General features: G+C 45.5%; 1 protein-coding gene across 5 annotated transcripts in view; it reads left to right on the forward strand.

Moving 5' to 3' along the window:
- Nucleotides 1–351: 351 nt before the first annotated feature.
- HMCES (5-hydroxymethylcytosine binding, ES cell specific) overlaps nucleotides 352–22,439 on the forward strand; it is a 39,801-nt gene continuing 17,713 nt past the window's right edge. For 3 of the 5 annotated variants that reach the window (XR_006593989.1, XR_006593991.1, XR_006593992.1), the window contains exons 1-6: nucleotides 401–526; nucleotides 965–1,170; nucleotides 7,645–7,788; nucleotides 8,298–8,423; nucleotides 14,740–14,921; nucleotides 16,202–16,394. Coding sequence is in view for 1 of the 5 variants with exons in the window: in XM_023250070.2 (XP_023105838.1) it covers nucleotides 988–1,170; nucleotides 7,645–7,788; nucleotides 8,298–8,423; nucleotides 14,740–14,921; nucleotides 16,202–16,394; nucleotides 18,245–18,472 (1,056 nt within the window). In the remaining 4 variants the exon portion in view is untranslated. Of the gene's footprint in view, nucleotides 527–964; nucleotides 1,171–7,644; nucleotides 7,789–8,297; nucleotides 8,424–14,739; nucleotides 14,922–16,201; nucleotides 16,395–18,244; nucleotides 18,529–22,439 lie in introns of those variants that run through there. The other 2 variants (XM_023250070.2, XR_006593990.1) reach the window with 2 other exon arrangements.

Genomic DNA, 22,439 nt, shown 5'->3' on the forward strand with positions numbered 1-22,439 from the left:
TTGTCCCAAACTCTGAGGCAGTTAGCCTCACTGCGAAGTAAATCAAATGTTCCGTTATCATCCCTACAACGACCCAGTGCTCTAATTCCGGCTCCCACTATACAGACCAGGACACCTCACGCTCCCTGGGCCCCACCCCATTCCTACGGCAGGGAGTGGGCCTTCACGGAGGAGAGCTGAGCTTCAAGAACCGGGGAGTCCCCAAAGGCAGGGAGGGAGTGGGCCTTTACGGAGGAGAGCTGAGCTTCGAGAACCGGGGAGTCCCCAAAGCCAGTGGTAGTCTCCCCCCCGCCCCGCTACTTTCAGATAGCTGGACGCCACGGGAACCTCCAGGCGCGTGGGGGCGGGGCTAGGCGCCGTCGCTGGGGGCGGGGCTGACCTGGCTGGGGGTGGGGCCTGGAACCGGGAGCGCTGGCCAGCCGAGCCGGAGCGCCCGCGGGGGAAGAGCGTCGCGGGCGGCCTAGAGAAGGTGAACGTGAGGTGAGGCTAGGCGGGCGGAGGTGGACGTGAGGCGAAGTGAGACGAGGTGAGGCGAGGCGGGACTGCGGGGCCGAATGGAGGAGAGGCGGGGCGGCCGGCCGAGGCGGCCCGCGGCCGGGGCGCGGAGCCGCGAGGTGGAGCGGGCGGGGACGCGGGGGCCCCGGACCTCTCCTCCGGGAGGGCCGGCCCCCTGGCGGCGCCGGTTGCAGTCCTGGAGCTTTAGCGGGCGGGAGGCCCCAGTCGGTGCCCTGAGGGGAGAGGAGGAGCGGGGCCGGGGAGGGTCTCGCAGAGGAAGTGGCTCCAGCTGTGACCGTACCCGTCCCCCCCCCTCCCCCCGCCTCGTGTGTTTCTTGGCAGCACCGCTGAGCTGCAAGAATAGCACCTCGGAGCGGGCCGCCTCCCCGCGCATGGGTGCCCGCGCGGCGTGGAGAGAGGGCCGTGAATACGCGAGTGCGACCCGCCCCCGGTGTGCTCTCGTCTTCAGGGTGTGCGGGGCCCCGCCGGAGGATGTGCGGCCGAACCTCCTGTCACCTGCCCATAGATGTGCTCGCGAGAGCGTGTGCCTATCGGGACCGGCAGGGCCGGGAGCGGCTCCCCGAGTGGAAGGACCCCGACAAGTACTGCCCCTCTTACAACACGAGCCCTCAGTCGAACAGCCCCGTGCTCTTGTCACGTCTGCACTTTGAGAAGGTAACCGCGGGTCTCTGCGCCACACCAGCTTCCGGCCCATCGGCTTTTGTAGGGTTTGGCGTCTGCTCAGCCCCTGACATTGAACTTGAAAACCAGCCGTTGCTCATATAGTCTGAGATCCCCAGTTGAGAACCACTCTGGACCTCACTGCAAGAAGTTTTATCGCTTTCTTCTTACCTTAGAAGAGGATTCCGTATTTATTCTTCAGGCTCAGTTGAAGGCTAGTCATAATACATGCCAAATTTATTTGAACACGCCCCCCCCCCATTTGAGTACTTTTTTTTTTTTTTTAATGTTTTTATTTATTTTGAGAGAGAGAGACAGAATCCCAGGCAGGCTCCGAACGTCAGCGCAGAGTGCAATATGGGGCTGGAACTCACTAACCTTGAGATCGTGACCTGAGCCAGAGCCCCGCGCTTAATGACTGAGCCACCCAGGCGCCCCTCGAAGGTTTTTTAAGATCACATCTTTCAAACCTCACTGATCATCAAGGTCATTTGAGTACCTTTGGGGAAAAAAAAAAAAAAAAAAAAAAAAAAAAAGATTTCCATGCCCCTTTACCAGCCCAGTTGAACCAGAATCTCTAGGCCTAGGGCAGGATTAAGGCTAGCTAATGTGAAACACTTGTGGTGCTTCTTGAATGTTGAAGTTTCTATTTTTTTCTGCTTGTGTTTTCAGTCGGTTTATGTTTTGTCTTTTATTGAACCTAGGAACAGATGCATTTGGTTTGGTTATCTGAAGTTTAATTCCACCTCATTGTTTCTACAGTATTTACCCATGTAGTGTTGGAGTGACCAATAATTCATAATCATGTTTTGGTTCTTTGCTTTATCTCCTGAATGTGTGTGTTCACGTGTGTGCGTGCAACTGTGTGCCAGTGCTAGCATGTAGTAAATAAAATGCTTAATTCTAGAAATGAATGGTTGGTTTCTCCATGTCTTAAGCATTTTAAATGCCCTTGAGAGGTTATGAAAAATTATGATTGTTTTCCATCATGGGTATTTATTCTATTGGATCCATAATGCTTAAATCACTTTATAAAGTCAATTATACCCTTGCAACTTACTCTTCAGAACTCTTGTGATAATATTGTAGTCAAGATTCATTTCTATATTACTTGAAATAAATGGGCCCCCAGGTGGCTCAGTCGGTTAAGGCATCCGACTTTGGCTCAGGTCATGATCTCGCGGTTCTTGAGTTCGAGCCCTGCATCGGGCTCTGTGCTGACAGCTTAGAGCCTGGAATCTGCTTCAGATTCTGTGTCTCCTTCTCTTTCTGCTCCACGCCTGCTCGCACTCTGTTGCACTCTTTCTCTCTCTCTCTCTCTCAAAAATATAATATTTAGAAGAAATAAGCATACTAAATAACATTGATCTTTTTTGTTGAATGAAATAGTAAATGGCTTATTCTTGAGCCATTTTTACTGGGTGCATACCTCCCTGTTGAAACTAAAAAAAAAAAAATTTTTTTATGAGAGGGAAATCAAAATAAATATCATGGGGGATCTTAACTTGGAAAGGAAAGAATTAAACATGTCTCAGAGGAAGACCTAATTTCAAGTGAAAAGAGAGACAGATTAAATGTGTGGTCCTTATTCTTTTTTAGCCTTGGTTCTCTTTATATCACCTCTTTAAAATTATAGAATGAATGTCAGCTGGAAGAAAATATTTGTTTTAGCAGATGTAAAGAAGTGTAGACATATTGTGACTTGTCCTAGGTTACCCAGCAAATGAGGGACAGAGCTGGGACTGAGGTCCAGACCACTTTCCCCACTCCAGTGGATGCTTCCCGGAACTAGGAATGGGGAAGGTGGAGCCTCTAGCAAAAGTAGCCCTCTCTTTCCGTCAGTGGTATGAATTTGCTGATGTAGGGTTTTGATTCCACATCTCTAATAAATTTTGTTAAGATTGCTGGGGTTTCCTAATTTTGATAAAATTTGAGGTTCCATTTGTCTCAAACCTGTAAATTGTAAAACAAAATTAGAATCATTTCAGCTGTTCATTAAACCTTATCATCAACGGCCAACACGTGTACAGATTGCAATATTTGCATTTGAAACCACTGATTTGCAGATTACTTCCTCTTTCATTTATCTACCCCAGCTCTACCAGCTGTTCTGATCACAAGTCCAAAAGGGTAGAGGAAAAAGATGACTAATATTGAGCAATATTTTGGCTTCTCAGCCACCTTTTATTTCTTGTTCCCAGTAGGGGGCAGCCTCATGTTTAGGTTTAGTTTTCAATCGTCCAGTGAACACACTAGCATTAAAGGTGATCAGTGGGATTTGTAAAAGTAGGATTTCTCAACCTAAGCAGTATCAACATTTTGGGTGGGAAAAGTCTTTGCTGTGAAAAGCTGTCCTGTGCATTGCAGCATGTTTATCAGCATTGCTGGCCCCTACCTACCAGATGCCGGTAGCATTACTGGCCTCTAACCACCAGATTCTTTGTGGTGGGAAGCTGTCCTGTGCACTGCAGAATGTTTAGCAGCCTTGCTGGCCTCTACCCGCCAGATTTCTACCCCCTAGATCTTGGTGGTGGGGAAGGATTGTCACACTTGCCACATGTTGCGAATCTCAAATTTAGAGTATTGTTGTCTTGCAGATTCCTGATGAGAATCCATTTAGTTGACCATTGTATAATGTTCTCTCATTTATGCTTTGGGTAGGGGGCTTGGAAGGCACGTTTGATTCTGGAAAAGAGGACTTACAAAAGCTCTGTTTTCATACTTTCTTTCTCTTCCTATCTCAGATGAGATTAACACTTGGATTTTCATTGTCTACCCTACTGTAAACAGAAGGAATGAGGGGCCCCCAGAAAAAGAAAGATCAGACATAGCTTTGGTGACACAAGAGAAGTCATTTTAGGCCCCTACCTATTTTCTGTGATCTACGCCCTACTGGCTCCACTTGCCTAAGCACACTTCTTGCAGAATTTCAAAAGGAGGTGTCAGAATTAGAAATAAAAAAACCTCCTGTAGTTAAGGATTTTAAGGGGAAAAAGGGAATGCGAAAACTAACACTCTCTACCAGTCCAGGAAGTAGCCTAACCATACCAGTGGTAAAACTCCAGTGCTGTTTCAAAAGTAAACAAGGTCCAGCATTCCTTACCTGAAATAATGAGCCCAAGCCCCATGCAGTTCACACACTGCTGTCCCTGAGCCTGCCCTTAACCCCTTTCCCCTTGTTACCCAGTTACCTCTGCTTCCTTATAAGGAGCACAGGCTTCTTTAATGTAATATAGGTTGCATGTATAGGCACGTTCTCTAAGTACACCTGTGCAGCCTTATGTCCACTTTGACATGCAGTGACAAAGCTCCCCTTTCTGAATGTTCATCCTAACCCTAAAATAAACCCAGTCACCACCACCCCCATCTCCACTTCCCCCATCTTACTCCCTCCTCCCGTCTTATTTGCTGCAAATGGTTTCCTTTGTGTGACTCCACCTGGTATAGTTTCTATGTGGAACTCACCAAGGAGCGAAGTCAACTGTTAGTTCAGTTATACTACCATTTCTTCTAGGGTAGTCTTTTCCTTAGTTACATTGCACGCTCATCGGTTGCTTTTGTTTTTCCTGCCTCTTGGCATACAATATACCCAGACTGCCTCCGTCTTTAAGCGGGAAAATATACACACGTGTGCATGTGTATACACACACGCACAGTTGAAACTCATTATTTGTAGATTTCATGTTTGCCAATGTGTCTGCTTGCTAAAATTGTGTATATTCCCCAAAATAATACTCATGTCGCTTTTGAAGTCTTTCACAGACATATAGACAGGAAGAAATTTTGAATTACCCAAAGTACACATTCCCAGCTGAGGTTGAGTAAGGCAAAACTGAAACCTTCTTGTTTCAGCTCTTACATTGTAAACAAGTACTCTTCTTGGAGTTGATTTAGTGCTATTTCTTGCATTTCTCTGCATTTTGTTGGTGATTTCACTGTTTGAAATTGCCCCCAAGCTGGGCACCTGGGTGGCTCAGAGTGTCTGACTTTGGCTCAGGTTATGATCTCATGATCTCATGGTTTCTGAGTTTGAGTCCCCCATGGGGCTCTGAGCTGACAGTGCAGAGCCTGCTTGGGATTCTCTCTTTCTCTTCCTCTCTCTCCACCCACTTGGACTTTTTCTCTCTCTCTCAAAATAAATAAATTTAAAAAAAAATTGCTCCCAAGCATAGTGCTAGAGTGCTGGCTAGTATTTTATTTACTTACTTACTTATTTAAATGTTTATTTATTTTTGAGAAAGAGAGAGAAAGAGAGCATGAGCAGGAGGAGCAGAGAGAGAGGGAGACACAAGATCTGAAGCAGGCTCCAGGCTCTGAGTTGTCAGAGATATCTGGCTTATTTTACTCAGTGTAATGTTTTCAAGGTTGATCCATTTGATAGAATGTGTCACTACTTCATTGCTTGTTTATGGCTGAGTAATAGAATTCACTCTCTGCTCATGGTCTCTTCCAACCTGTATTGTACCACACCACATAGAATAGTGTGTGTGTGTGTGTGTGTGTGTGTGCGCGCACGCGTGCATTTTAATCTGTAGATTTCATCAAAGTCTCAAGGGGCCAATTACCCCAATAAAGTGTAACGACTATGTGTCAGAGGCCCCTAAGAGTACCCCCACATTTGGAGATTCGGTTAGAAGGACTTAGCGTATAAGGCTCAGGTTCATTACAGTGAAAAGATATGCAATAGCATTAGCAAGGGAAAGAGACATAAGTAGGAGTCTGGAAAAAAATCCATGCATAGGCTTCCTTAGGTTCTCTTCTTCCTGTGAGGAGATATACCAGGAAATATCCTTCTCCAGCAATGAAAAATACAGTAATGTGTGGTGTTTCTGCCTGGGGCAATCCATTAGAAACTAAAAGCCCAGGGTTTTTATTAGGTACTCTGCCTAGCAAGTACCTAAATTCCAGAGTCTCAAAAGGAAAGCAGATGTTCAGCATAAACCTCATTTTTGTACAGACTAGGTACAGTGAACTCATCCTGTATCTGTTAGGAAAAGGGGAACACTCAAAATCCAAGGTCCCAGATGCTAAGGGCCAACCTTGTAAGCAGGCCTTCCTGAAAATAGCATCCTTGGACTTGCTATAACTTTTCTGCACAAAACCACTTCCTACACATTCTTGACATTGCCTCTTTGTTCATTTAATTTTTTTTTAAGTTTAGTTACTTTTTTTAGTAATCTCTACAACCAGTGTAGGGCTGGAATTCATGACCCCAAGATCAAGAGTTGCACACTCCTCCAACTGAGCCAGCCAGGCACCCATGTTCGTTTAATTTCGTATCTGGTCTTCCCTCCCATTCTCTTCTTTGTCTGCATTTTGTACCTCTTGTGGGATCCAACTTAAGAACTACTCCACCCCTGTCCTTTCTGCCTCCTCTAAGGAGCTGATACTTTTCCATTCCATCTCTCACGGATCACTCTCTGCTGAACTCCTTTGTGACTCCTTGTATGTACCACTTCTTTTTTTTTTTTTAATTTTTAAAAAATGTTTATTTTTGAGAGACACAGAGACAGCATGAGAGTGGGTTAGGGGCAGAGAGAGAGGGAGACAGAATCGGAAGCAGGCTCCAGGCTCTGAGCTGTCAGCACAGAGCCTGACACGGGGCTCGAACCCACGAGCTGTGAGATCATGACCTGAGCCGAAGTCGGACGCTCAATCGACTGAGCCACCCAGGCGCCCCTTGTATGTACCACTTCTATGGCCCTTAGCCTATTGTACCTTACATTATTAATGTTTTGTTGTATATTATATTATTAATGTTTTTATGTCTTTGTGGCTTCATATGTCATCGTGCAAGTCCTTTGAAGTTAAGCACTCTTCTATGTGCCCCCACAGCACCCTGAGCATCCCTCATCCTAGCATGTCCCTCATTGTATTATCGTTGTCTGTAACATGTGCTGACTTATTTATTTATTTTTATTTTAGAGAGAGAGTGTGAGTGGTGTAGAGAAGGAGAGAGAGAGAGAGAGAGAGAGGAGCTTTAAGTGGCTCCATGCTCAGTGCCGAACCCAACGTGGGGCTCAATCCCACAATCCTGGGATCATGATCTGAGCCAAAATCAAGAGTTGGACACTCAACCAACCAAGCCACCCCAGCTCCTCTGTAGTATGTGCTTTTTAAGAGCTGGAACCACATGAACTGCTAGGCCTAGCACTCTCTCTCTCTCATAGCAGGCACTAATTCAAAGTTTACAGGGACTAAACTTCTTTGTATCCCCCACCCTACCCAAGCAGTATGTCTTACATTCTAATAAATACTAAAGAACGTCAATTGCTGAAGAGTTCAAGTTACTCACATCATGATAGATAAATCATTAAAATTGTTTTTCAAATAGATCTTTCCCTTTTAGTGTTCTTCTCTGTACTTTTTGTATTTTGATATTAATAGTAACATAATGCATGTGCCAAATTTGGTTTTGTAAATTTCATTATGCTCTACTCACTGGATCTTAACCTTTTCCCATGGCAGGGTGCAGACCCATCTGAGCGTATCATTGCTCCCATGCGATGGGGCTTGGTCCCATCTTGGTTCAAAGAGGATGATCCTTCCAAACTTCAGTTCAACACTACCAACTGTCGTAGTGATACCATAATGGAGAAACGGTCCTTCAAGGTAGGTAGCTGGTCTAGAGAAAAGGCACATATTCTGTTCTGTTTTCCGACAGAGTTGTTAGTATCTTATACACCTGAGAAATAAAATAAGGATCTCCTGGAAAGTGTGTTCCCAGTCGTGAATAATGTTGAGGGTGGTTATGCATATTACTGCATGATAAATCATGCCAACACATAGTGGTTTAAAACAAAACTATTACTTCTCATATTTTGTAGGTTGACTAGGTTGAGAGAGAGAGAGAGAGAGAGAGAGAGAGAGAGAGAGAGAGAGAATGACAACTAGACAGTTTTCACTTGGAGGTTTTCATGCACTTATAATCAAATGACAGCTGGGGCTGGAGTACATTATTTAATCTTTTCAACATCTGCATAAGGAAGTTATGCATAAGGAAAGTGAGGCACACAGACATTAAATAATTAAGGTCACACATTGGTGGATGTGAGATTTTTCGCTCAAGTACATGAAACATTCTGTCACCAAGACTGTATCTTGCTCACGTTTTTCCTCAGGTCCCTCTTGGAAAGGGAAGACGCTGTGTCGTCTTAGCAGATGGATTCTACGAGTGGCAGAGACGTCAGGGAACAAGCCACAAGCAGCCGTACTTCATCTATTTTCCCCAAGCCAAAACAGAAGAGGTATTGTCAACAGCATTCACAGTTTGGAAAGGGACAGAGAAACCGATGCAAAAAAGGACATTTTGTATCTTTCCTCATAGAGTTGTGGGTTATTTTTTTTGACATAACTGCTTTATTGAGCTATAATTCACCATAAAATTCACCTTTTTAAAGGATCCAAGTCAGCGGTTTTTGTAGTATAGTCAAAGTTGTGCAACCATCACTGCTGTCTAATATTACATTTTCATTGCCCCCAAAAGAAATCCCATATCTGTTATCTGTCACTGTCCATTCCCTATTCTTCCCAGTCCTGGCAACCACGAATCTTTCAGTCGCTATAGATTTGCCTAATTGGACATTTAATATATTTGGAGTCGTATAATATGTGGTCTTTTGTATCTGGCTTGTTTTACTCAGTATAAGGTTTTCAAGGTTGATCCATGTGATAGAATGTGTCACTATTTAATTGCTTGTTTATGGCTGAGTAATAGTCCATTGTATGGAAAGGCCACATTTTGTTTATTCATTCACCAGTTGATGGACACTTGGGTTGTTTCTACTTTTGATGGTTATAAATAAGGCTGCTATGGACATTCGTGTACAAGTTGTTACATGGGTATGTTTTAATTTCTCAAGTTTATACCTAGGGGTGAATTGGCCAGGTCACATGGTAACTCTATACTTCACATTTTCCTCGTAGAACTTTCATTTTTAAAAAAAAAAGTGTTTTTTTTTAATGTTTATTCATTTTTTGAGAGGCAGAGAGAGACGGAGCATGAGCAGGGGAAGGGTGGAGAGAGAAGGAGACACAGAATCCGAAGCAGGCTCCAGGCTCCGAACCGACAGCACAGAGCCCAACGTGGGGCTCAAACACACAAACTGAGATCATGACCTGACCGAAGTTGGACGTTTAACCAACTGAGCCACCCAGGCGCCCCTAGAACTTTCATTTTAAGACAAATGGTAAATTTAGCCTGTTCACATAACATTATGAGGAGATTGAAAACAAATCAGATGTGCCAACATCATGTTTTCATTTTAATCAGATTTACTGCTCTAATACTGCTAAAGCCTTTGTGTTCTCACTGCAGTTTGCTTTGTTAAAATTGCAAATTATGGGGGGCGCCTGGCTGGCTCAGTCAGTGGAGCATGTGACTCATTCTCAGGGTTGCGAGTTCAAGCCCCACATTGGGTATAGAGATTCCTTAAAAATAAAACCTTTAAAAATAAATAAATAAATAAATTGATTAAATTGAATTACTAGTAAGTCAGAATTCTGGGGCTCTCTAGAGGAATCCACTCCAAAAGATTCCTAGTGCTTAGCTTTTCCATTTTTAAGAATTTCCTATCTTAAAATTGCAATTTCCTCGGACACTCTTCTTGAGAGACTACGAGGCATTTGTGTGGATTAGGATGGGACTTCCTTCAGTCCTATACAGTTTTTCTTACCTATAAAAATGTGTCTGTTCACTGGACTTTCATTAACCACATACGATTGTATATGGTCCTGCTGCTAGTCTCCTGGAAGTTCAGTGAGACAGGATTTCTGTCCTTGATGCTCGATTACCAAGACACACACAAGTCAACAGTTGCAGGTCAGCGGTGAATGCTCACTGAAGGCATGCGTGTGAGGTTATGGAGGCACAGAAGACAGCACGTAACTGAGACTGGGGCGTCTCAGAAGGCTTCCCAGAGGAGGGAACTTTGTAACGTTTAGAAGATTTACACCTGATGTAGTTAGCAATCTGGTGGGGTTAAAAATTCAGCATTCTGCTAGTTTGCTAGTTGTTTTCATTAGCTTGTTTTTCCTTTTCTCATGTTTTTCCCCATTGTTTTTCCTTTTCTCATGTTTTTCCCGGCTGCTTTTGGATTCAGTACTTTTTATGATTCCACTTTGTCTCCACTGTTGGCTGCTTACTTTTACTTCTTTTAAAAATGTTAAGTCGATTAGGTATTTGACTTCGGCTCAGGTCGTGACCTCACAGTTTGTGGGTTTGAGCCCTGAAGCCTGCTTTGGATTCTGTCTCCCTCTCTCTCTCTGCCCTTCCCCTGCTTGTGCACATGCTCGCTCGCTCTCTCAAATTTAAATAAACATTTAAAAATTTTTAAAAAATTGTTTTTGGAGGGCATCCGGGTGGCTCAGTTGGTCAAGCATACAACTCTTAAAATTCAGCTCAGGTCATGATCCCAGGGTCGTGGAATCAAGCCCTGTGACAAGCTCTGTGCTAACAATGCAGACCCTACTTGATACTCTCTCTTTCTCCCTCTACCCCGTCCCCTGCTCTCTCTCAAAAAAATTTTAAATAAATAAGTAAAGTTTTTGTGGGTCACCTGGGTGGGTGTCCAGTCAGTTAAACATCCAACTTCAGCTCAGGTCGTGACCTCATGGTTCATGGGTTCGAGCCCCACATTGGGTTCCTCACTGACAATGCAGAGTCTGCCTGGGATTCTCTCTCTCTCCCCTCCCTCTGCTCCTCCCCCACTTAAGCTCTCTCCCACTCTCAAAATAAATAAACATTAAAAAAAAGATTCTTGGGGCGCCTGGGTGGCGCAGTCGGTTAAGCGTCCGACTTCAGCCAGGTCACGATCTCGCGGTCCGTGAGTTTGAGCCCCGCGTCGGGCTCTGGGCTGACAGCTCAGAGCCTGGAGCCTGTTTCCGATTCTGTGTCTCCCTCTCTCTCTGCCCCTCCCCCGTTCATGCTCTGTCTCTCTCTGTCCCAAAAATAAATAAACGTTGAAAAAAAAAAAAAAAAAGATTCTTTCTTCCCCTCTCTCCCTGACCCTCCCCTGCTTGCTTACACACATGCGCTCTCAAAAATAAAATAATAAAATTTAAAAATAAATAAGATAAAATATAAAAAGAAGCTTCGTTTAGTTAAAAAAACAAAAATAGAATAAAAATGCTTTTGGTAGCTATTCTGTAATACACATTTTTTTTACATTTTTTTTGAGAGAAAGAGAGAGAGAGCACAAGTGGGGGATGGGCAGAGAGACACACACACAGAATCTGAAGCAGGCTCCAGGCTCTAAGCTATGAGCACAGAGCCCGACCTGGAACTTGAACCCACCAACCGTAAGATCATGACCTGAGCCAAAATCAAGAGTCAAATGCTTAACCGACTGAGCCACCCAGGTACCCCCACTAATTTCCATTTTTGAACGGTGTTTTCACTGTGTATAGAATTCTGGGTTGGCAGTCTTTTGGTTTTTTTCCAGCACTTAAAAAAAGTACTCCATAGGCTCTGGCTCTTCTAGGGTTTTTTTGAGAAGTCTACTCTAATTTTTGTCTTTTTTCTTCCATTTGTAATGTGTTTCTATCACTCCTCTTTCCCTAATGCCTTCAACATTTCCCATTGGTTTTTAGCAGTTTTAATATGATGTGTGTAGTTTTGTGCGTTTGTATGTTTGGCATGTTCACTGAGCTTCCTCATATCTGTGGTTTGATGTCGCTCATAATTTTTGGTAAATTTTCAGCCATTGTATATTCAGATATTTCTTCTTACTCATTTCTCTTCACATTCTGTGATTCTAATTGCACGTTAGACCATTTGATATTGTCCCATAGTTCTTCAGTGTTCTGTGTATTTTATTTTATCTCTGTGTTTTAGTTTGGGTAGTTTTTACTGTCAAGTTTTTAAGTTCACTGATATTTTCTTATTTTGCCAACATTTCTTAACTGTTTAATGTACGCTGTTCACCTTTTCTATAAGAGCCTTTAACATTTTTTTTAAGTAGACTTCACACCCAACACGGGATGTGAGCTCATGACGCCAAGATCATGACCTGAGCTGAGATTAAGAGTCAGATGCCTAAGCCACCCAGGTGCCCCAAGAACCTTTAACGTATTAACTAAACATTTTTTAATGTTTATTTCTGAGAGAGAGACACAGACAGACAGACAAAGCATGAACAAGGAAGAGGGAGATGAGGGAGACACAAAATCTGAAGCAAGCAGGCTCCAGGCTCTGAGTGGTCAGTACAGAGCCTGACATGGGGCTCGAACTCAAAAACCATGAAATCATGACCTGAGCTGAAGTCAGATGACTACTGACTGAGCCCACCCAGGGGCCCCTAATTAAACTTATTTTAAATTCCGTCTGATAGTTGAGCATTTGGGGAAAGTGGTGTCTTGAGTCTGGTTCTGTTGATCTCTATATCCCTTGACAGTTCATTTTGTTTTCTGGCTTTTTTTTTTTTTTTTTTTTTTTTTTAAATTTGAGAGAGAATTCAAGCAGGGGAGAGGGGCAGAGGGAGAGAGAGAAAATCTTAAGCAGGTTCTACACTTAGCATGGACCCCAGTGTAGGGCTCGATCTCACAACCCCAGGGATCATGATCTGATCCCAAATCAAGAGTCGGATGCTCAACTGACTGAGCCACCCAGGCACCCCATCTTGTAATTTAAAAAAAAAATTTTTAATGTTTATTTATTTTTGAGAGGCAGAGAGACAGAGTGTGAGCAGGGGAAGGGCAGAGAGAGAGGGAGACAGATTCTGAAGCAGGCTCCAGGCTGTGCACTGTCAGCACAGAGCCCGACGTGGGGCTCTAACTCACAAAGGTGAGATCATGACCTGAGCCGAAGTCAGATGCTCAACTGACTGAGCCACCCAGGCACCGCCGATCTTGTAATTTTTGATTGATTGCCAGACATACAGTCTGAGATAAATTTTTGCCTGGAAATGGATACACTTATCCTTCTAATAGGGTAATGTGTGAAGTTGAGTTGATCTTATCAGGAGCTGAACTGGTTTTGTTGATACGATTACCTTTGTTCATTACAGGTTTTAAATTTCTCTGTGCCGTTTTGTGTTCATGGTAAGGGTGATTTTCCAGAGAGTTTTTCTCAGTAGCCCTGCTTCCTTCTGCTGTAGTACTTCCCTTTGAGCCTGTGCTGTGGAGAGGCTCTGTCTGTGCTCTTGCTGCTTCCCCAGAATTAGGCTGCTGTTGCTGTCCATGTGGTGCTTGCTGATCTAAAGGGTGGGAGAGCATTCTTTATTGTCTTCATACAGCCTCAAATCTCAGAACTGTCAGGCTCAGGCTTTCTCAGGGATCCTGCTCTTTCCCCAGGAGAGTAGAGGGATTTTTCTTTCACCCTTCCCCAGACTCAGTGGGTCTATACCTGTATCTTATGGTCAATAGGGTTTATAACCCATACTCTGGCCCTTAAGGCTTTTGCTCCTTAGAGGAGAAATGATTGGGTGAGACTTCACGCCTTTCCTGATGCAGAAGAGCTCCCCTCCTCTAGGCGCATACCAGCAAGGAAGGCTTTCTCTAGTCTCCTGCTCTGCCTCCATCTTTCTTGTGAGCAGCTAGGAAGGTTCATGGAGAAGAGTCTGCAAGCTGATGCAAAGTCCCCTGATGTCTGCAGCTCCCACAGGTTCTAGACTCACAGGCTAGCCCACACAGTGCTTTTAAACAATTTGGTGATAATTTTGTCTGAATGAAGGCCTTGTCTTCCTCCTATTGCCATCAGTAAGCCAGTACTTATGTCTTGTCTTCCCGTGGAGGCCCCTGTCTTTCCGTAAAGTTCAGGCCAGTTTGTTGCCCAGTGACCTCAGTTTTCTGATGAATTTTTTTGAAGTTATGATTTTTGTAGATTATCTAGCTTTTTTCTTTTTTTATATATATTTTTTTCTTCTAATGTTAATTTTTGAGAGAGAGAGAGAGAGAAAGCAAGCGCACAAACGGGAGGGGCAGAGAGAGAGGGAGACACAGAATCCGAAGCAGGCTCCAGGCTCTGAGCTGTCAGCATAGGGCCTGATGTGGGGCTCGAACTCACAAGCCCTGAGATCAGGATCTCAGCCAAAGTTGGATGCTTAACTGACTGGGCCACCCGGGTACTCCTAGCTTTTTTTTTTTTTTTCATGTTTATTTATTTTTGAAAGAAAGAGAGACAGAGTGTGAGTGGGGGAGGGGCAGAGAGAGAGGAAAACAGAATCCAAAGCAGGCTCCAGGCTCTGATCTGTCAGCACAGAGCCCAAACATGAGGCTCAAACTCACAAAACCGTGAGATCACTGACTGAGCCACCCAGGTGCCTCTCCTAGCTTTTTTTCTTATTGTTAGGGTGGAGGGGAATGACAGGCTAGATCCTGGAAAACCTGAATGCCTACTGATGGTGTTGGTTTGTATTCTGAAAGCATTAAGGAGCCATAAATCCATAGCTTCAGTGGGTACTTACCACCAAACCTCTTTCTTTTGGCAACAGTGGATCAAGAACAGTTAATAACACATGGGCTGAAGTACCTCTAAACATTGTCATGTTAAGTCTATAGTAGTACCCAACTGTGTGTAGGAGGGGGCTGCTGAATATCTAATCTGTCCACATATTTTGCTTCCAGTCAGGTAGCACTGATGTTGTAGAGAGTCCTGAGCACTGGAAGAAAGTCTGGGACAACTGGAGGCTGCTGACAATGGCGGGGATCTTTGACTGCTGGGAGCCCCCAGAAGGAGGAGACCTCCTGTATTCCTACACCATCATCACAGTAGATTCCTGCAAAAGCTTGAATGACATTCACCCTAGGCAAGTCACAGATCTTATCCCTGGGTCCAAAAGGATTCAGAGGAAGATTTGTTTCCTGCTTTTAGATAGGTAGCTTTTGGATTCAGTGTTTCTGTATGCACAAATTTTTTTTTTTTTTTTAACATTTATTTATTTTTGAGACAGAGAAAGAGCATGAACGGGGGAGGGTCAGAGAGAGGGAGACACAGAATCTGAAACAGGCTCCAGGCTCTGAGCTGTCAGCACAGAGCCCGACACGGGGCTCGAACCCACAGACAGTGAGATCGTGACCTGAGCCGAAGTCGGACGCCCAACCGACTGAGCCACCCAGGCGCCCCTGTATGCACAAATTTAGAGAGTAGTAGTTGTTTTGCAAAATACAGTTACAGTCAGTTTTGCTATAATATGACATGTGTTCCTAAAAGTCACACTATGCAAAACTGTACAGTGTAAACCCAAGAACTTATGAGAAAAGTGGGGTTTTAAGGGGCAACACCTAAAAATTGGTCAGGAACACATGAAGAAATAATAGGGATCTGTATATTAAAAACAGTACTATTGTCGTCTGTGTAGATATTACATTAAATATGGCACTTTACCTTAGAAAAATTTGCTTCTGGAAATGAGTGTTGGAAAAGTTGTAGCTTATGAGCTATTATGAAATGAAGATTATTTAAAATTTATGATCTTTTGCGGTCTTAAATCCTGGGGCATGTCTTTTTGCCTTTGAAGTATTGCTCCTTCAGGACATGCATTTATAATAGGTATGTGTTTAATCAGAATTGAACAATTTGATCCAACGTATAGCCTCCTCCTGCAATTAACTTCTGTATCACTGCTGAGAAAATTATTCCTAACATCTTCTGGGTCCCAGGAGGCATCTTAGGCAGCCATTTTGCCTTCTGAGGCATAGGCGTAGTTCACAATTATGGGAATAACTCTTTCATACTGTAAATCTAGAGATTAATATTGTAAGTTTTCCCTTTAATTTCCCTTTAATTCTTGGCTGAGGCATTGTGGGAAGTTTACCAGTTGGTTAGCATGTACACTGGAGTGCTCTGAATCCAGTCATAGCACTGTTCACTGTCTTTGCCATAAACCTGTGTAAGCTCGTTCTCCTCGTGGTGAATTTCGTGCCCTGTCAAGTTGTGGTCAAGGAGCACATGGCAACAATCAGCACGTGAGGTGCAGAGGAAGGACGAGCTTCTCCTTAGGATGATTTGCACTGACTCAAGTCTCCCTTCTGTCCCTACCCTCACTCTACTCTACCTGCTAACTAATGTCTCTACCTCACTGGCTAGGATGCCTGCCATATTAGATGGAGAGGAGGAAGTCTCTAAATGGCTTGACTTTGGTGAGGTCTCAACTCAGGAAGCTCTGAAGTTAATCCACCCCACAGAGAATATCACCTTCCATGCAGTCTCTTCCGTGGTGAACGACTCCGGGAACAACACTCCTGAATGTGTGACTCCTATCAGCCTACTGGTCAAAAAGGTAGGGGCCTGTGATTCTGACAGTCCTTTCTGAGCTTTCTGTCTTCTGTCAAGATATCTTTTTCTTTTAGGATACGGCCTTTCCCAATTAGCTTTATGTTTTTTTTAACTTATTTATTTATTTATTTTTATTTTTTTGAGAGAGAGAGAGAAAAGTGGGGCTCACCCGAAGCAGGGCTCGAACTCACAAACCTAAGCCGAAGTCAGATGCTTAACTGACTGTGCCACCCAGGCACACAACAATTAGCTCTAATTTAAAACACCCAATGCTCACATTTCCTTGGGTATGGCAAGGTTGAACAGAGCAGTGATTCTCCAAGCTGGCTGTGACTCAGACTCCTCAGGAGAGCTCTTTCAAAATGTAAATGCTGGATCCTATCTAGACCTATTGAGTCAGTATTCAGGGCTGGGCTTGGGCTTCTGTGTCTTTAAGAAGTTTCTGAAGTAAGTCTGATAAGCCAAGTTTGAAGATTCCTAATCTAGAGGGTGATTATAAGAAAGACAAAGGAATCCTTGTCCATAATTGTATCTTTGCCTCCCAGCTGTGTAGTTTTTTTTCTCTTTTCTGTATCTGCTTTCCCAACTACGAGTTGGAGGAGTTCCAATCCTTGTACTCCTTTAGGAGGATTTGAGAACATTCCTGCCCTGAACTTTAACTTTTTAGAATTGGCAAGGATCCAGTTGTATTTTCAAGGGAAGGTGAGCAGACCAAAGGCCTCCAGTGGGAACAGAAGTTCCAGAGCAAAAAACTGGCTTTTGCCAATATTTGGGGATGAAGATTTAGGAGTAGCAACTGTTTCCAGGTGGCACAGAGGGACTTAAGTAGGACATGGCTGGGCGCCTGGGTGGCTCAGTCAGTTGGGCGTCCGACTTCGGCTCAGGTCATGATCTCGCAGTCCGTGAGTTCGAGCCCCGCATCGGGCTCTGTGCTGACAGCTCAGAGCCTGGAGCCCATTTCAGATTCTGTGTCTCCCTCTCTCTCTGCCCCTCCCCCGTTCATGCTCTGTCTCTCTCTGTCTCAAAAATAAATTAAAAAAAAAAAGTAGGACATGGCTGAGTGTTCCAAGAATAGACATCTTAGAATGCCTGAGAAGTGTTAAGGACAATGATTACAAAACAGCTCCCCCCCCCCATTTTTATTCAGGTTTCTACGTTTTCCATACTCTGTGTCATCTTTTTCTTTTGTCGCAGTTCTTTGCAAACTCCTGCAACCCTGATCTTTTATTTCTTAGATGTCTCTAAAAATGTAATGATACACATTCATTTTGTACTAGACTCTGCCCCATTTCTGTCATGGTCTTTACTCCTGAAGAACTCCCATTCTGGAGAGGTGTCATTATGCAAATTCAGAACCTTCAGTTCAGCGTTGGGGTGCAGGTGTGAGAGAGCAGGAGGGAGCAGGCTGGTCAAGGAGAGGCTGCCCAGCGGGGAAACAAGTCAGCCTGTTCAGCCTTAGCTGAATCCTTAATCATGGTGACTCTTCAAAGCCATACCTCTCCAGTGTCATTTCCCCACGCTCAGTCTGCTCTCACTGAACTACATCCTCTTCCCTAAGAAAGCTTCTTTCTCTGCACCTGTTTGAAATGCTCATCAACTCTCTTTTCTGACCAGTCCCACGCACCTTATATGTGAAGCTTGCTCTGAGAGCTGGTCCCTGCCTGTTTGTACCCCTTGGAGCATACTCGGTTGCTCCTTCCTTCCCCTCACTCCTGACCAGTCATCCCCATCTGGCTCTTAATAACATTTTCTAAGCCTGGGTCAGTACCTAGTGCCTCTACCCCTGTTTCTTCCCTTGGAGTTGGTGTTTTCCTAAAAGCTAGAGCTGGGTGGTTTGAGCGTTCTTTGTCCTAGGAGCCCAAGGCAAGTCGTAGTAGCCAGAAGATGATGCAATGGCTGGCCACAAAGTCACCCAAAAAGGAAGACCCCAAAACACCCCAAAAGACAGAGTCAGATGTGCCCCAGTGGTCCAACCAGTTCCTGCAGAAGAGCCCACTCCCCACCAAGAGAGGTGCCACAGGACTCCTGGAGCGATGGCTGAAGCAGGAGGAGCCCGTGGCCAAGCGGCCACACAACAAGTAACAGGACTTTCAGAGACTACTGCCACGATTTGCTGCATTAAATATTGTTGCTGGTGACAGGTGCTTGCGTTGTATGTTTGTGGATTTGCTTTGGGATGCAGTAGCACAGTAGTAGTTGACAGTTGTGGGTTTATGAATGAGTAGCTATCCTGCCTGCACCATGAACCCACAGGGGGGCAAATGGGCAGCCTACAAAGAGGAGGGGCCACCACCATCAGTGCATAAGGGGCTTTATGGCTGTGGCCCTCTGCTGGTTTGACTGGTGGACCCTGCTGGCAATTCTCAGCCCTGACCTGGTACTGCTTACAAAAGGCTGTTTTCTACCAGCTTTTGGAATTAAGTTCTTAAGACGTTGTCTTTTTTTCTGAATAAATTATATTTGATAAACTGTCTACATTCCAGAAAATGCTGCTGTTAGGGGAAGTTCTGGATCTTACTGTTTTCTTCTAGGATCAGTCCTAGGGAATGGACTTTGTCACAAATGTGGAGCACTGGGGCTTTCTGTGGATAAAACTGCTTTCTTAGAAATAGTAAGAAGATTCAGTGGGGGTTAGGGAATGTTCTTTATTAAGTCTCTTTATTCTTAATACTTGTAAGTTTTGTGAATCCTTTAGCTTAAAAATTTTTAATGTTTTTTTATTTATTTTTGAGACCGAGCATGAGCAGGGGAGGGGCAGAGAGAGAGGGCGACACAGAATCCTTAGCAGGCTCCAGGCTCTGAGCTGTCAGCAGAGCCTGATGCGGAGCTCAAACCCACCAGTTGTGAGATCATGACCTGGGCCAGAGTTGGAACGCTTAAACCAACTGAGCCACCCAGGCACCCCTGTGAATCCTTTAGCTTAAAACCAACCTGGGTGCTTGCCGAACACAGGGGACTAGGGGGAGAATACTGTAGAGGCCAAAACTCTGTCCTGACCACAGGGAGCATAGGATCTGGTTGAGGAGAAGCCCCCCGTCACAGCCCACCAAGCCCTATCCAGATTCCCAGCCTCAGAGCAGAGCAGGGTACAAGGGTGACATGGACTTGGGGACCGGAGCAGGGCTGACCATCCGCCCCAGCCTGGTCAGAGCCCCTGTGATTTACTCTGCAGACTCCTCCTTGGCACTGAACCTTCTTTATAATTATTTAGAATGGTTATCTATTAACCTCTCCCCACCCAGATGATTAGTTCTGTGAAAGCAGGGGCCGCTTTTTCACCGTTATTTTCTCCCAGTGTTAATGGTCGGTGTTTAAGTACTTGTTAGGTGAATGTGAGCACTTACTACATGCCCCACCCTGGGCAAGAAGCGGCCTGCATTAGACAGATAACCACACCTGGCAATTGTGGGTGTGGGTGTGCGCGCGCGCCTAGCGCCTATATCCAAGGGACTGGAAAAGCCAGAGGGCCGCTGTCAGTGGGGTCTCCAGCAAACCTCTGGGGAAGAAGAGGGTGCACGGACCATGGAGAACAAGCGCGGGGCGCTGGTGAGACAGGAGAGGCCCTCCCACAGGATGGGGCACAGAAGAATCTCCAAGAGCGCTAGGGCCGCTCCGCTACTTCCTCTATGGGGCATCAGGGAGACCAGGAGCACAAAACGCCGCGCTCGGCTTTGCACGGAAGTGGGCCGACGAGAGGCGGAGGAAGGGCGGGGCGGACCCATCGCGCTCCGCGGGTGGCAGGCCGCCCAGTGCGATTGGACCACCGCGCAGACGCAGCCCGCGAGAGGCGGGGGCGCTGGCTCCAAGCCCTATGCAAATCAAGGATCGCAATTCTCACCAATCAGAGGGGAGCTCCGGCGCTGTTCCTGCTAATGAGAGCGCGCGGCACGCCTTCGAGTTGGGAGGGGGGGCGGGGAGCTGCGCGGGGGCGGGGCACGGGCTAGTCGGTCGTCTCGGAACCCAGACCACAGCGGAGGCCCGCCTTCCCCCGCTCTCCAAATTCCTCTTTGGAGCGGCCTCCCTTCCGGCTGAGGGGGCGGAGTTGGCCCTGGGTGGTTAGCGCTCCGGCTTCCTGCACCCTGCAGGCGGGGGCGTTTTCACTGTGACCTCGTTTTGTTTGGGCTGATTTGCGTGGGCTTTTGGTTGTTAGTATTACCAAGAAATTTAAAAATACATGTAACCAGAGATTGACTGTTACGACTATTTTGTCATATTTGCTTCAAATTTAATAAGCAACAAAAATGAAATTCCCTTTGTTTTTTGTTACCATCTCCACTATTTGTCAGTGTTGGAAATCACTGTGGTGGGGACTTTTCTTTTTTTCTTTTTTCTTTTTTAATTTTTAGTTTTGAGGGAGAGAGAAGGAGCGGGGTAGGGCGAGAGAGAGAGAGAGAGAGAGAGAGACATGGAATCACAGAATCCAAAGCAGGCTCCAGGTTCTGAGCTGTCAGCACAGAGCCCAATGCAGGGTTTGAACCCACCAGAGATCATGACCAGAGCTGAAGTCAGATGACAGAATGTCCTCAGGCGCATGTATCCTTTTCACTCAGGTTTACTTGCAAATAAATGTGATGTTAAAAGCACATTCATGTACCTGATAACATATTTTGTGATTTTCAGGTTTTCAAAAATGGTTATCTTCTTGGGCATTTCGTTCTGCAAATTTTTTTTTTCTTGGCTGGGTCAGCAGCCTTCATAGGTATTGCCAAATTGCTCTCCACAGATTTTCACTTATTTCAGGGACATATGAATCCCACCTTTTGCCAATATTTACCTTGCTTACTTAGAGCAGTGGAACACCTCTTCTTGTCCTTTGCTTTTAAAGAATAAATCTGAGGGACAAAGAGGACAGCCTTCACCTCCCAGTTGATGTGGCCAAGTCAGGCCAGGGCCCCAGCTGTTTCCTGGGGCAGGTGGGACAGCCCTAAAATCTGTCTGGCCCCTTGGCTGGGCCCCCCAGTGGCAGCTCCCCTTACCCCTGCTTTACCTGTGCAGTGACCGGGCCTGGGTCCGGGCCTTAGGGGATTCTTCCCTCCTCTTGTAGCCTTAGAAGAGGCAGAGGGTCCCTAGTACTCCAGGTCCTAATAGACAGGTATCTGCCCCCATCTGCAATCCATCTAGATCCATCTCCTAGTACAAAGCCTGTGTTCCTAAAGCCCAACGTGCTTCATGTAGAGGTAGAACAGACTGGGGCAAGGGAAGGGCTTGGTCAAGAACACATAGCTAGGCATAGGTTAAGTTGAGGACATATCCAAGGGGCTCCTGACCTGGGAGAGGTGTTCAAACTTAGAGAGTCTGGACAAGCTCCTGTTTGCTGCTGCAAACACCCGGAGGATGGATTGGTGGTGGGAACCAGAGATAGTAATGGGTGGCCTCAGACTCCTAGATCCTCACTCGGCCTGTATACCCTCCCTCCCCCTTCGCAGCCAGAGTGAGAAGCAAGTGGTGGGAAGGGTGGGAGGTCATTCCTTGGGGAAAGGAACTTTGCCTTAGGCTGTATAGGGGGGTCCCCAGTGAAAAATTGACAAAGTCCAGGGGTGTCTGTGTAGCTTAGTTAAGTGTCTGAATCTTGGTCTCAGCTCAGGTCATGGTCTCACAGTTTTGTGGGTTCAAGCCCCACATTGGGCACTGTGCTGACGGCATGGAGCCTGCCTGGGATTCTTTCTCCTCTCTCTCTGGCCCTCCCCTACTTGTGCGTGCACGCTCTCTTTCTCTCTCTCTCTCTCAACATAAGTAAACATGAAAAAAAAATGTTTAAAAAAAATTGACAGTGGCGCCGGGTGGCTCCGTCGGTTGAGCGTCCGACTTCGGCTCAGGTCATGATCTTGCAGTTTGTGAGTTCAAGCCCCGCGTCAGGCTCTGTGCTGACAGCCCGGAGCCTGGAGCCTGCTTCAGATTCTGTGTCTCCATCCCTCTGCCCCTTCCCTGCTCACGCTCTGTCTCTCTGTCTCTTGAAAATAAATAAACGTTAAAAAATGTTTTTAAAAAATTGACAAAGTCCTTTGGCTCCTCAGAGACTTCATTTGCCCATCTGTGAATCAGGAGAGTG

This window comes from Felis catus, chromosome A2 (genome assembly GCF_018350175.1).
Source record: "Felis catus isolate Fca126 chromosome A2, F.catus_Fca126_mat1.0, whole genome shotgun sequence".
NCBI lineage: Eukaryota > Metazoa > Chordata > Mammalia > Carnivora > Felidae > Felis > Felis catus.